The sequence below is a fragment of the Nipponia nippon genome, unplaced genomic scaffold (genome assembly GCF_047370975.1).
Source record: "Nipponia nippon isolate SJK-2023a ecotype South Korea unplaced genomic scaffold, ASM4737097v1 scaffold_6, whole genome shotgun sequence".
NCBI lineage: Eukaryota > Metazoa > Chordata > Aves > Pelecaniformes > Threskiornithidae > Nipponia > Nipponia nippon.
In genome coordinates this window covers 28,888,068-28,903,947 of record NW_028262380.1, presented here as the reverse complement: position 1 = coordinate 28,903,947, position 15,880 = coordinate 28,888,068, and the positions used below count along the sequence as shown (strand labels likewise).

At 41.7% G+C, this 15,880-nt stretch overlaps 1 protein-coding gene across 3 annotated transcripts in view; it reads right to left on the bottom strand.

Annotated features, from left to right (window-relative positions):
* GABRB1 (gamma-aminobutyric acid type A receptor subunit beta1) overlaps positions 1-15,880 on the bottom strand; it is a 148,320-nt gene that overhangs the window by 101,297 nt on the left and 31,143 nt on the right. The window contains exon 4 of one of the 3 annotated variants that reach the window (XM_087736447.1): positions 15,088-15,270. The exons of the other annotated variants lie outside the window; for them this stretch is intronic. Within the exon in view, the coding sequence (XP_087592573.1) occupies positions 15,088-15,270 (183 nt within the window). The remainder of the gene's footprint in view (positions 1-15,087; positions 15,271-15,880) is intronic. 3 annotated transcript variants of the gene reach the window in all.

The window sequence follows — 15,880 nt, the reverse complement described above, 5'->3', positions numbered from 1 at the left end:
GGAACAAGTATTAATGTCCAGAACTCTAATGGACAGGGACCTGAAATTTTGCCTTCTTGTGCCATATTGTCACTGGTTCAATTTACACAGAGCTGGTATGCTCTGCTGTACTCCCGTTGGTCCTGGTCTACTAGAAATTCCAGATGGAGGATCTACTGAAACAGCCAGCAACTTTCATTTACCCACATCCGTAAGTTCCCTTTGGGAGAAAGCCCAGATGAACTGGAGAAATGCTGGGTCAGCACAATCTTCTTGCAGCATGAGCACATGGCAAACGCTGTTCATGGCCTGGAAAGCAGGGTGGGTGACAGGGTGCCCGTGCCCTCTGGCAGGTCTGTGCAGCCCTGCTGACGACAGTGGATATGCTGGCACATCTGTGATCTGTCAGAGCGTGCTATAGGAAGTGTTACTCTGTGAAAGGTCCTTGGTGCAGGGACATGACCCCAGCCTCTTCTGCTAGCCTTCTAGCACACCCCAAAGTATGTCTCTTCTTAGTCATGGTGAGGGCAGTGGCTTCAGGCTTGGAGTTCATTTTTGTGAGTAGTCTTGAGTATTTTAGCATGTTTTGATCAGCAGAGGATGGGCAAACATATCTATATTTGATGAATGCCATAAATAATGGAAGCAGATTATTTGAACTGAACAGCTTTGTGGTCTCCTGGAGGACATGAGTCACTGCTTTCATGTTTTTTAGGTCCCTATATGGTATCTAGGGAGTCCCAATCACATGTTTGTTTTGTAATATTTTAGAGCTTTTGGAAAGGGTTCTACGTTTTTTTGACAATACACAAATTACTTTGTGGGTAACATTTTTCTTTTGGCTTATAACTGGAGTTTTCCTTAAATAACAATGTTTTTTTTAAAAAAAAAAAAGTAAATGTTGACTTTTTTCCTCTTGTGCTTTTGCATCTACCACATTTATTCTTCCTCTTCTGTCATTTCCAGCTGGAGGCAACTAAAATATATGCCCCAGAGGTATAGCTGTGTACCATGTTTCTTTCAGCTGGTCTTGATGAGTTTATACCAAGTTATTTCTTGGCATGTTCCTTCAGTGACTTCTTGGTCAGCTATCTGACTAAATGCCATGGGAACTGCTCCTTCAATTTGTTTGATTCTAATGAATGCTGGGATGGTGCTGGGCTAGAAATGTTTTCTGACAGGAATATGCACTTTTTCTAGTAGTTTGGAATGTTAAAACCATCTTATGTTGATATTGATCATTGCAGAAGTGGCTGTCATTTAACATTTTTTATATTAAAGTCTAAGAATATAATATGGTTTACTCTTCTAAACTGTTCTTTCATGTGTGTTCAGGATGTACCAGATTTCTTTGTTGTCATTAGTTGCCTCTTCAGCTACTTGGCCATAAGAGTTCTGTGTGTTCACGTTTTTCTGTCTTATGTATATTTTCAACAACCCACCAAAGGAAAGACTACTTTTGCTCACTTGCTTGTCCACAGTAAGTAGACCATAAACAGTCTATTAAAATCCTGTACCTATGTAGGTGGGGGAAGCAGACCTGAAACAGAAGAGAGTTATGTAGCCATCTGAGGTGAAGCATGCCTGTAGGAAACAGCTACATCTCAGACAAATAAGTAGAACCCTAGACATTACTGAGTCCCTGTGAGAACAATGTTTACTACTGCATCTATATGAGATTCAGCAAATTAGTCCTACGTGTTGGTTCTGATTTAAGGGCTGGTATGGAAGGAGTAAGAAGCTTATTGTCTCTCTGGGGTTCCTTACAGCTCCAGAACTGGGAGAAATGCTGCTAATCTACAGGTGGTGCTTTCCCCCATCACTCAGGAGAATTGGAAAGATGTTTTGTGTTTTCTTCCCTTCCATGTGCCTGTAGTAGTGACAGGCGCTATCTGGTCCTTCATGGGAAACTAAGATGTAAATGCATCAGAATCTTATGTTGGCACATATGCGCTTCATCTCATAGTAAATTGTTCTTCACGAACACGTGTCTACTGGAAGGAAAACTAGACTCTCCAAGTGCTTCAGTAGTGAGGTTTCAATGAGTGTTAAATGGTTTACGGGATGTTTCTCTTAACTAAGTCTTGGGTTTGTACTTCTTGTGCTGGCCAAACTCCCAGTAGCTTCATTCAGAGCGTGAACTTCAACCCTTGAATGAACAAGCACACAGAGAAGGAGTTTAGAGAAGACCATCTATAGAACCAGATGCCAAGGTCTAAAGGACTACATGGCACTGTAAGACTTTTACAAAAGCTCTATGTAAATAGGTCATCTGCCCTGCTGAGTGGTGGCAGATGTTAAAACAACCGTTTTGTAACTGAACTCTACTCTGCACTAAGAGCTGTCTACAGAGATTTGAGTCAAATCCCTGGATAACCATCTTTGGAATGGGCTCATAAACATTGTGCCAAGCAAATGGGAAAATAATTTTCAAAAAAATAGGAAATCAAAAAGATACACAAAAATTAACTTGGCACGCATGTGAATAAACACTATTAATTTGGCTGTTTTGCAGAATATGATGTTGCTAATGCTTTGATTAGCATATGACTGAGGCATTTTTAGTTTAGATTGTCAGCCTAGTCATACTAAGGTTATTATTTCTTTCTCCAAAGGATAGTTTCCTGAACAAAACTCTTTGGGCAATCACATCAGGAATCTGACACGTGATGCCAACAGTCTCTTTCGGGATAAACTCTCTCAGGCTTCCATGGTTTGGAAAGGGAAAGTAGAAAAATAACCCCTAAAAAGTGTCCCGATAGAAATTTATTTTATTTAAATGTCTTTTCTTTGACATATTATAGAGCTTCATGTAGACTTTTATCATGGTGTCGACTATTTTTGCCGTAACTCACTGGGCCATTAACACGTATTCTACAATTACACCCAGGAATTTCAGAATTGGACACACAACCCAGAAAGAGTCCTAAATAGGTGATCTGTGGGTTCTAGCACTTTTAAAAAAATGAGGCCACTTATTTCAAGACTTAACTAAGAAGAATTTGGAAACAAGGAGAGAGACTGTGTGAAGCCTTTTTTTATTTCTACCCTTTTCTATGGTTTCAGACTTGTTGGAAGTCTCCAGCTGTAGTCACACTGTCCCTCCCAACCATACTTGTGCAGGTGATAATGAGAGATGATAGGCAGCTGGAGACACCAAGCTGCGCACACATAGCAGGCACTTGTGTCAGATGTCATTCGAGTCAAGTTGTTGGTGACAGATTCCCCAACATTTGCAAGCTGGGCTGCAGGGGTAGTGAGAAGTCTCCCTGGAGTCTCCCTGTTTGCAGGTGGATTAAAATTGTGCAAGGGTTGTTACAGCCAATGGAAAACATGTCTGGTTGTACTTTGGTAAATTAGGAAAAGCTGATCTCTCATCTCAGCTGGCATGAAGATAAATTAAATGTCAGAGTTAAGGGACAGGGACAAAAGACAAGAGAGGAGCAAGGACACAGTGTCTAGATGCCCTGGTTTTAGCTGGGATAGAGTTAATTTTCTTCTTAGTAGCTGGTATAGTGCTGTGTTTTGGATTTAGGATGAGAATAATGTTGATAACACACTGATGTTTTGGTTGTTGCTAAGTAGTGTTTACACTGGTCAAGGACTCTTCAAGCTTCCCATGCTCTGCCAGGTGCACAAGAAGCTGGGAGGGAGCACAGCCAGGACAGCTGACCCAGACTGGCCCAAGGGATATGCCATACCGTATGATATCATGGTCAGCATATAAAGCTGAGGGAAGAAGGAGGAAGGTGGGGGACATTGGGTGTGATGGCCTTTGTCTTCCCAAGTAACTGTTAGCTGTGACGGAGCCTTGCTTTACTGGAGATGGCTGACCACCTGCCTGCCAATGGGAAGTGGTGAATGAATTCCTTGTTTCTCTTTGCTTGCGTGTGTAGCTTTTGCTTTACCTCTTAAATTGCCTTTACCTCAACCCATGAGTTTTCTCACTTTTAGCCTTCTGATTCTCTCCCCTATCCCACTGTGAGGGGAGTGAGCAAGCAGCTGTGTGGTGCTTAGTTGCCAGCTGGGGTTAAACCACAACACTAGATTGGGGAAACTCTGTATGTGTTTCTAGACAGAATATAATGGAACTAAATTTTATCATTTGTATGTTTTATATGTTAAAAACCGGCTCCTTATGTATGAGTATGGTGCCACAGTATTACGGAAACAGAAATAATTATTGTAAGTTTTAAATCAGATTTGGCTAGCACGGATTTCTGTGTTTGCCTAAGGAAAAACCCTAGAAGGTGCTCACACATTGTACAACTGCAAGGATCAATGCTGCCTTATCCTGAAGAATTTAATAAAGGAAGCAAGGAAGAAAGTGAAACATAAGCTCTGTTATAATTTCTGACTAAACACAAAAATAATTAAAAACGTAAAAAGACAATCAGCCAGCTAGCAGAAGATAAGATTCTTGAGCTGTGCTAACAGGGGTTGTTAGAAGAGATGAATGAAACTGCTGGTAGATGAGTAGACGGTTGAAAGGAAGAGAGAAGAAAGGCTACTAGGGCTACTGGTTGCCATTAGAGCAACAGGCTACCAATTTCAGAATCTAAGTCAAAACTCAGAAGCCTAATTGTAGGCTACAGAGTTTTGACATCCAAGACCCCTTTTGAAGCAGAATACAGCCTTGTCCATACACAAGGACACACTGTGTATCTGGTGTTGATGCTAAAATCACTGGGAAGAGATGAGCATGTTGTGATGTGTTTACATGGTGTTTCATTGAGGGTGCTAAGAGCTACCTCATCATAATGAAATATAATTTTAAATTATTTTGATGTTGTTTGTTGTCACATTGAGTCCCTCACAGGTATTAGCACTAGGTTTATTCTTGCAGTGCTCACTGGGGTAGGGAAGTTGCTCTGGAAACATGGGTTGCCATATAGACCTGATAGCGACAGAACACGTGACAATCTGAAATTCTTTCATTGTGATTTTAAAATTCTTTTGAAATTTTAATAAGTTTCCATTTAAGCTCCCTTGTTTTATTTTAAATAATCACTGCATATAATTTAATTTTGGAATTGGCCTAAAAAAAGGGTGACTCAGTCATAGGAATTAAGCTAGATGTGCTGAGAGCAGTCAGTGGTGTCAGGGCATCATCTTGTGTCAGAACAGGCAGCAAGATTTATCCAGGAAGACAAACTCTCTAAACAGGCTCTTCAGGTGACCCTCTGCTGCCTGGGCACTTTGGTTTTCATAAGCTTAGCATTGTAGCTTCCTAGCACAAAGGCTGAGCTCTGTTAAGACTAAGAAGTGTGTGTAACAGAGAACTGGGGAGAGAGCATTTAATGAGCTTGTGGAGAGCCCATGGACACACCTTCTCTGTACTGTTTCATCTTATTATTAAGTCCTGTGAGGGCAGTGGGAGTGATGATGGAGGCCTCCGAATCAGGAGCTGTGCATCCAGTAGCTGCCTCTCCATTGCTGTATTGAGGTAACCTTAAAGCCAAATTGCCTCCCTGTTCCACCTTACCCATTGGCCAGCTGTTAGAGCCTGTTTCTGGAACAACCTGCTTACTGTTTTTTGGGACGTGCACAGGGGTTTAGTTTGCACACAAGCACGTACGCACCTGCTGATGGTCATTTCATATACTAAAGGCTTGATTCAGTTTCCTGCTTTCAAGCCCTCAGAGAGGTTCGGTGTGATGTATGCCACCTGAACTTTCAAAATGATGGGGGACATCTTGTGTGCGAGTCCTCTGAAGGACCATAGGCATGAGATGAGAACCAATGAGGCACTTGATAGCCTAATGATAGCATTTGAATAATAGCAAAATTTTGGGTATTAATGGCTAATGAAAATATTGGTACCTATTGGCTCACTTAAGGCAATTTCTTGAATTACTCAGCTGAAAGCAGGCTACTGGTTGTATTTCCCTGAAATGTCATGGGTTTGGTAATTTATTATTTCTCAAAACTACTTTTTCCTGGATCTTTGCACTGGTCCTGCAATATTTTGAAAGTTTTTCTTGCTTACCCTTATTTTTAAGAAGTTAATATACACTGGGTCTTTCTAACAGGTTCAGATAGAAAACCCTGAGGTATTGTATCTGAGAGGATTAGTTCGGAGAGACGTCAAAATAGGGGACCAGTGTTTTCTATTGCTGGTCTTTAGGGGATAAGTAATTTCTCTGACAGTAATCTGATATGCCTACTGTCAATGTCACATGTTGAAAGTACTTATTCTTTGTTTTGAGTGCAATGACTTAATTCTTACAGCACTTCTTAATCTCTTCCTTTATTGGTCAGTTCATGTATTTTTGTGCCACATAGTGAGCACTTTTTCCTCCTAACTCTGATATTTTTCTGCTATTGAGGCTTTCTCATTCCCTGCCTGAGTTGACTGGTTAAGACACACTGGACGTGTGGTCACAGGTGAAAACTTGTTTTCAAAGTATGGGCTATTTGTTGAAAAATTCAGTGAGCTTATAAAATGAGCTGTCAAATGGTTCATATGGAGAGAGTCTGAGATGCTGTGGCAGAGAAACACCATGTGATAAATGTGAAATTTGACAAGTGAGGGCTACTGAAGTTGGTGGCCTTTGAACTTGGGGATAGTGGTCCTGGACTCATGAGTTGAAGCTGCAGACTGTGTAAAATAAATGGACCTGGGGACACCACCTTCATTAAAATCCAGCCTTGTTTTCCTACATCATGCTGTTGCCAAGTAATAAAAACTAAATACCTTGTGAAATGAAAATCATCATTCTAGCTCTAAAATGCTGTCAGACTTTAAAAAACAATATGGCTTATTGGCAGCTGCATCCACCATACCATGCTTTACTGTTCTTTATATACACTATTAAGCCATACCAGAGTTCTCTTTACTATTTTACTTATTTATAACATAATGGTTCCTTTCCTGCTTTCAGTGGCTTGTTTTGCAAGACATAGTCAGGCTAGCCTTAGTGTAGATTTATTGCTGCTAAAATATGTCATGAGAATAATCAGATTAACTGTACAGGTGACAGGTAAGGCTGATTAATCTATCATCCTCCACCATAAGCAGTTTCAGAAATTAATTATTTTCTGAATGACCTTCATAAGCCATCTATGCCCGATGTCTTCAGATGCTGAAAATTCAGACCTTCAAGCTATATGCTAAACTCGGGGCGGGGGGGGGGGAAGGTTAACTGACTATTCAAAACCAGTCTCATTACACAATTAACAAACAATTTTGAATGTTGCCTTGCAAATTAGTAAGCTGTTAGAAGCAAGTAGTGGAAACTTACAGTATCTGTGCAAGAATGATTGTGGTGAGCTCATACTAAGTATTTCTCATGTTCCTTCTTGATCCTAACTTCTCTATGCCTCAGTTCACTCACCTGTAAAATAATATATCTTGGCTATTTCACATGGCTCTTCTGAGGCTTAATTAATTACACTCTTTAAAGAACTGTAGTTATTATAATGTGATATATAAAATGTTACACTAATTGGTGTAAGAAATGAAATGTCCAAATAGCTATACGTGAGGAGAAGGGATGTATCCCTTGAAGGCGCTTTTACCTTTCTTTGCAGCAGTAATTTGAGAAGCAGAAAGGAATGGAAATGAAAAAATAAATCAGTAGAATGTTTCCTTTGCTGATAATGTTGCAAGACTTGTTTGAAGTGGGAATGTGTAGACTTTGGAAACCAGAGACAAACCAAAAGACTGCCCAGTGTCCTTGGCCTAGAAATGAGGGACTGGAACTCAAATATTGAAGACCTCCTGCTAATCTACCACCTACCATGATATACCAGCTGAATCCTTTGGAAAGCTATAGCTCTTGGTACTAGAAATGGTGCCTTTGTAGTCAGTATCTCTTCTGAGACCTTTTTTTGCTTCAGAACCAAGGCAAAGTCTATTTGTCATTGCCTGGGGAACTGCAAGCATGTGGCTTCTCTGAAGGCCCACAGGGTTTTAGTACATTTCTGCTGGGATTTTTGGTAGGCTTGCAATCCCAAGCAATTTTTGGATTGCTTAGGAAGGAAATTGCTTTTTCATCCTTTAAAGTAGTTTGGATATAGCAGCTACTCTCAACTCAATTAGTATCTATTACTTAAAACGCTCCCTGCAGCTACCCTACAGTAGAAAATTAACATTTGGTTAAGAAATTTGCAATTCTTTGATGCAAATCAGAGGGGGAAAAAAAAATATATGTATATATATACACACACAGGCACATATACATATATATACACACATCTATAAAAAGAGTGGGTTTTGATACCTCACAGTTGACACCCTTTGGTTTAAATTGATGAATGCTTCTAGAAAAGGAGGTGGTGTTGGAAATGGTCTGAAAAAGCCTGGCTGCTCATTGTTCCATGGGGCCAACAGGAACAAGGTGCCGGGAATTCTAATAATGCATAGGTACCATATTGGGCTGTAACAAAAGGAAAATATAGACAAAGATGTTGGAAGATTGTAGCCAGGTAGACCACCCAGGTGATTACTTCAACATTATTTGTGGGCTCTGTTGCAGCTATGCTATAGCTGAGGAGGATAGTCTATGCTTTGCCCTCAGGTTGGCATAGAAGGAATCAGAAACATGGGCGATAAACACAAGGGGAGAGCAGTAGATCTTGTCTACCTGGACTTCAGTAAGGCTTTTGACACTCTTCCTTAAGATCCTCAAACAGATGATGAAATATGGGCTGGATGAGCAGATAGTGAGGTGGATTAAAAACTGATTGAACTGCCAGACCCAGACGGTGGTGAGCAGTGGCACAAAAATCTAATTGGAGGCCAGTAACTAGTGGTGTACCCCAAGGGTCAACACTGGGTCCAATTGTGTTCAATATTTTCACTAATGACCTGGATGATGGGGCAAAGTGTACCCTCAGCAAGTTTGCTGATGACACCAAACTGGGAGGAGTGGCTGATACACCAGAGGGTCATGCTGCCAACCAGAGGGACCTTGACAGGCTGGAGATATGGGCTGACAGGAACCCCAGGAACTTCAACCAGGAGAAGTGCAGAGTCCTGCACCTGGGAAGCAACAACCCCATGCACCAATATATGCTGGGGGCCACTCAGCTGGAAAGCAGCTTGGCAGAAAAGGTCCTGGGGGTCCTGGTGGACCCCAAGTTGAAGATGAGCCGGCTATTTGCCCTTGCTCTAAAGGCAGCTAATGGTATCCTGGGCTGCATTAGAAAAAGTATTGCCAGCAGGCTGAGGGAAGTGATCCTTCCTCTCTATTCAGCACTGGTGAGGTCACACCTGGAGTCCTGTGTCCAGTTCTGGGCTCCTCAGTACAAGAGAGACATGGAGATACTGAGAGTGTCCAGCAAAGGGCCACAGTCTTTGTGGGGGTCTGGAAGGGACTGGAGCATCTCTTCTATGAGGAAAGGCTGCGAGAGCTGGGACAGTTCAGACTGAGAGAAGAGAAGGCTCAAGGGGGATCTCATCAAGTAGACAAATATTTGAAGGGAGGATGCAAACTGGACAGAGCCAGGCTATTTCCAGTGGTGTCCGGTGACGGGACAAGAGTAAATAGGCACAAATTGAAACACAGGAGGTTCCCCCTGAACATCAGGAAACACTTTTTTAGTGTGAGGGTGACTTAAGCACTGCCACAGATTGCTAAGGGAGGTCCTGGAGTCCCCATTCTTGGAGATGGAGCAGTCTGGATGTGGTCCTGCACAGCCTGCTCTTGGTGGCCCTGCTTGAACAGAGGAGTTGGACAAGGTAACCTCCAGAGGTGTGTTCCAACCTCAGTGATTCTGTGATTTTTATCAATGTATAATCTATTAAAAGTTTGCAGTTCTTGAGTGGTTTAAATCCTGGATATTTGTGCAGCCACAATGACTACTGAGGGGAATTTGGCCTTTCTGACTTATGGAATTACCCTGCACCAATACATGTTTATGCAGTAGATAGAACTGTTTATTGAGATCACCCAAAAGGTGAATTAGGTTCGAATGGGTTTATCTAAACTGTAATGCTTCACACGTTCTGCTAGCACACTGCATGCTGCATTAGCTGCTTTCTGCCTTATTACCCTATAAAGCTCTGAACGTTTTGGGACTTCGTTATTGCAGAGAATTGGCTTTACACATCTGATACCTCTACTGCTGCAATTAGTGTTAATGTGTGAACTAACAACCAGTTTTAAAAAGAGAGGGGATAAAGCAGAAACATCTCATGAACAGTAATAACCCATATACCTTTTTCCTTCATATCACAGCAAGCTGGAAAGTGAGAAATGCAAGCAAATGAACAACGAGAATGTGACCGGCTCTGGGCACTTTGAGCTGACATATGGCATTGAGGTGTCTGTTACAAGCAAGGGAAATTTCCAGACATGCATTCTTTAGAAGGAACTGGAAAATCTTAATCTTATTTGCAAATGGTTTTGTTTGTTTAATTTCTCAGCGAAATTTCTTGGTATATGACTTGTTTCTCCCCACTTCTGCACTGAAGTGCAGACTTTAGCTTAAAAGTTTAGTGCCAGAGACATTCACTGGAGGGGGGTATGCTGGGCATGTGGTGAGCTTAAGTAGCCAAAACAGTTTGTAGAGTTCCAGACTTTTTGCTTTGACCTCTCTATATAATTTCTGTGGGTCAGGTAGAATGGTGGTAATCTGCATAGTCATTTTGTCTCTGGTATTGATGTCTAATGAAAATGACGCTAGCTCTGTTGTTGTGCCTTTTAACACGGGCTGTTAAAACCAAGCAACTATGTATGTGTCTAGGAAGCCTTTAGATCATCCATTCTGAAGTGGATTTGATAGAGATAAACAACTCCGAACACTAGTATGATACAAACTAAACTCACTCTTCATACTGAAAAGGAGCTTAATTAGATTTGCTATTTACTTTAGGATCATAGACATCACATTTATTTCAAACCAGTTTAAAAATAATGAGTGGAATTTTTTTCATGTGGAATATGTTAATACACAAGGGAGATGATTTTATATTCTGAAGTGTTGGTTTTGTGGTGCTTTCTAGCAAGGTTAATAGGTAAAGATTTGTGGTAACAAAGAACTGTGCTGAGTAGTCTGATATTGAAATGAGGAAGAATAAATCCAGTGCTAATCAGGTAAGATATATCAAAATGATGTTACTTAATCACCTATTGTGTTATTATAAGGAAAGTCTAGAGAAGCCAGTAGTGGTCACTGAAGACGACTTTAATATGTAACACTTAGCCAACAGTAGGAATTTTGGGGAATTTTGTTCTAGGATTTGAAATGTCTGCAAAATTGTTTTCAAAAGAGAAATGGAGAGTTGCATAGTGTACAGTATGCAGTTGTGTTAAGTGAAATGTCTGGTTACACACAGTTTACTTCAAGACTAGTGTCTCAAATAATTCACAGCTGAACCTAACCCAGAAGTGGCAGCTCATGAGAGACCATGTAATACAATAATGAAAAAAGAGCACTATAGCAGCAGTAAGAATCAGAAGAAATCTACAGCTGTGATGGATATATGGGAAGTCTCAGTTTTCTTTGAACTCTACTTTCGTCTTCAGTATCACCACTGAAAAAGCTTCAGATAAAAATCTGTTAAGAGTATTTTTTCAGTTACAACAGTAGCCTTTGTAGTTAGAAGGAACAGATTCACACACACCAGAGGACAGGAGATTTCTAAACCATATAATAACAGCTTTTAAAAAATACTGTTTTTCCTCTAGTAGGAAAAGGTGTGGTTGGTGTGAAAATGCTTGGTGGACAGCTGACTAAGGTATTGGGCATTGGAATAGGGGAATGTGCCTATGCAGGTTTGTGGTGGCACAATAATGCAGTGAAGGAACAGCCCAATATGTCCCGAGAGACTCTTACTGGGTGCTACTGGTTATAAAGATGTGACATCCAAGGAAGTTACATTTGGTAAGTTGAAAGTTCAGGTGTGCTCTGAAGAACTGGAAAGATCCCATGGCAAAGAGTATTCTGAAAGTCTGTATGGGCTGGGAAAGATGCTGAAATGAATTGCACTGAAAAGAGAATTTGCAGGGGGGAAGGGGCCAGTCAGTCCCTGAATCCACTTCGTGCCTGAAATAAGTTGAATGTATCAAAAATGTCAAGGAAATATTATGGTTTAGCTGTGGTCAGATGTGCCGTTGTCTTTTACTTCACTTACTATGTACCTGTGTTATGAAGAAACTTTAATAAACCAGGTTCCCAAAGAGCAAACACCATCGGCAGTAGGATGTGATGAATTACTCAAGGAGGGTAATCCTGGCAGAGTTGCGAGGCTCTGCCTTGAGAGGTGCAGGCACAGCGTGTCCTGTGTGGAGGAGTGCTTCTGTGAAGGGCTTACTGTGCAGCCTGGCCTGAAATCACAGCACCTAATGACTGTGAAGCTTTTATCTTGGTGAAAGGCAAGTCTCCTGCCTACTTGGAAAGAATGTCTATAACATGAGTGAGGGAGGTTTCAGATGCACTTGAATTGTAGCACTTGTTGCAAAGGGTGTAAGGCTGCTTTGCGAACCCTTGTTTGCCTTTAAAGTCTTTAATGTGGAGTTATTACTCCTAGATAGTATGAAGAATGCTTAGGGCAATACATTGAAAAATAAGAAAACCAGCAGAAAATTACAATGATTACTTATAAAAAGCTATGTTTTTGAGTATATTTGGCTTCTGGCTGAACAGAATTTATTAAGCTAATAACTTTTCTCCTGGCTGTAGCTGATCAAAACTGTCACAAGCAGGACACTGACAGCAGTGTTGGGCAGTCTGGGATCTGCCTGAATTACATTTTTGTTTCCCTCTATAAGGGATCTGACCGAAGATATGAGGCCTCTAAGAGCTCTCTGCATAGTAAGGTGGGGCTATTTCTTTTCCTCTGGCTCTTGCAGCCAGGTTTCCATGGCTTTTGCCTGCCCTGCTGGGAAATAAAGCATCACAGTGAACAGATGGCGCAGCTGAGCTGTTCCTTCAGAGACCTTATCATAGAATGCTTTGGGATGGAAGGGACCTTTAAAGGTCATCTAGTCCAAGCCCCCTGCAATGGGCAGGGACATCTTCAACTAGAGCAGGTTGCTCAGAGCCCCATCCAGCCTGTCCTTGAATATTTCCAAGGATGGGGCATCCACCACCTCTCTGGGCAACCCATCCCAGTGTTTCACCACCTTCATTGTGAAAAAGTTTTCCCTTGTGTTCAGTCTAAATCTACCCTCCTTTAGTTTAAAACCGTTACCCCTTGTCCTGTCGCAGCAGGCCTTGCTAAAAAGACTATCCCCATCTTGCTTGTAGGCCCTCTTTAAGTACTGGAAGGCTGCTATAAGGTCTCCCTGCAGGCTTCTCTTCTTCAGGCTGAACAACCCCAGTTCTTTCAGCCTTTCCTTATAAGAGAGGTGTTCCATCCCTCTAATCACTTTTGTGGCCCTCCTCTAGACCTCCTCTAACAGGTCCAAGTCCTTCCTGTGCTGAGGACTCCAGAGCTGGACACAGTACTCCAGGTGGGGTCTCGCCAGAGCAGAGTAGAGGGGCAGAATCACCTCCCTCGACCTGCTGGCCATGCTTATTTTGATGCAGCCCAGGATACAGTTGGCTTTTTGGGCTGCGAGAGCACATTGTTGGCTCATGTCCTGCTTTTCATCTACCAGTACCCCCAAGTCCTCCTCCTCAGGGCTGCTCTCAATCCCTTCATCCCCCAGTCTGTATTGATACCAGCAATTGCCCCGACCCAGGTGCAGAACCTTGCACTTAGCCTTGTTGAACCTCGTACGGTTCACACAGGCCCACTTCTCCAGCCTGTCCAGGTCCCTCTGGATGGCATCCCATCCCTCAAGTGTGTCAACTGTACCGCTCAGCTTGGTGTCATCTTCAAACTTGCTGAGGGTGCACTTGATCCCACTGTCTGTCATTGATGAAGATATTAAACAGCACTGGCCCCAGTATGGACCCCTGAGGGACACCACTTGTCACTGATCTCCATCTGGACATTGAGCCATTAACCACTACTCTCTGGATGCGACCATCCAGTCAGTTTGCTATCCGCCAAACAGTCCGCCCATCAAATCCATATCCTTCCAATTTAGAGAGAAGGATATTGTGGGGGATCCTGTGTCCACCTTGGACACGAGGATGCTGGGAGCTGCTGTACCAGCTCACTCCTCAGAGGATGACTTTTTAGCCTTGAAATTCTAACTCGGGAAGACAACGATCTATAATGTATTGCTTACTCTACTCTTAAAAATAACAGGAAGGACAAAATGCCACAGTGAAATGAAACAAGGGAATGGGTAAGCCGTGTTAACATGCTTGGAAAAAAATAAAGCTCAAGAAAAGTCACTGTCAGTGTCAGAGTTGTTTGGCTGTCATAATCAATCGTACAAATCCCAGTGATGTTATGTCTGCAGCAAATGTTTTTTATTATTTATGATGGGCTGTGGGGAATTTGCCTTTTAGTTGGATTTGTTTTGGTGCTACCATCTTTTTCCCCTAGGTTGTTTCAGGTCTTCTGAGAGCCCTGTTGCAGGGTGAGTCTTTTCTCAGATGGTCCATAAACTTCAAAGTCATTTTCCTGTATCTGCTGCTGGAATGCTTATTTTGATTAGGAGCTGACACCAGATGGAATGTATACGTTGAATGCAATACTGTATGTCATGTCTTCTCTTAATGAAGTTGGGCAGAGGGGTGAGCTTTCTGCTGTAAAATTTCCTTATTGCTCTTCCAGAAAAAGTGGGCATTCAGAAACAGACTGTGATTTCCCAGAATACAAAGAACTGTGTTTGGTGTAAGAATGATGGATTAGGCAGACTATTAGAAAGTTGGCAAAGGAAACATTCTGTAAATTAGAGAGATCAGCTCAGATCTGTTTTTATTTAAAATCTGTATACACAGAAATTTTGAGTAAGGACATTAGGCTGCAGCGTTGCATCATGAGAACAGATCATCACCACTCAGTGGTTGTGAGGACAAGACACTGTTACCTAGCAACTTTGCAGAGCTGTCTTTTATAAATCCATCCTGTCATGGATGTCACGTATACGCCACGGTTGTTCTTTACAAATTTTGCACTGAGTAGTAGCACAAAATATACCTTCTGAGCAGTAGTGCCCTTGGCAGGTATTAAATCACAACAGCCCAGGTTGTTCTTGTCCTGCCTGCTTGTGCAGCAAGGCAAATGCTGTGGATTAGTTCTTTGCATAAGTTACCAACCTGCTTGGATTCAGAGATGGGGCAGCGTCTGTGGGAGCTGTTACTCAACTTCCCTCCATCTTTCTTGTTCAGATTGAACACTGATCCGTGTTGATTCCCGTGCCTATAAGCTACTCTCCATCTTTTGTTGCAAGAGCTGATGATGAGCTGTAACTTTGTCTTCTGGAAGTTCAGGATTAAAATCTGAAATGAGTGAGTAGCGATACTCTCAATTTTGGACAAGTGCTGCCTTCCTATACCACTGTACAGTTCTCAGACACAGAGGATTTGATTCTGAGTAGAGATTTTGGATGTTACTGAATTACAGATATTCAGCAAGACTGATTTAAGGCCTTAACTTTTCTTCCTAATCTTTGCTTACTAATCACATTTATTTTGAGATAATGCAAGTTTATCATTGTTTCCAATGGCATTTGGAGTTGGAATATGGAAATTCCAGTCTTTGTTGTATGTTTTACTCCTTGCAGTATTTTGATGTGTATGCTGTAGTACTGTAAAAGGGGAGTTGGACACATTATCCTAAATATTACATGGGAAAAAATACTGTGCTGATTCCTGCTTTCACTAGAGCTACTAGAAGCTGACAGACATCACATCCTAAAAGAAGATGCCATTAAAAAAAGAACGTTATGTTTTGGAGAGACCAACTCTAGTAGTAAAATATTCTTCATGAATATATATGAATAGGAAGAAACCATGACTTCCTCATGGTTACTTTAAGTGACTTGATATTAACTGGAACTTGTAAATTAAGTATCAGAGACACTGAGAAGACTGAGGTCCCATTCTGGCT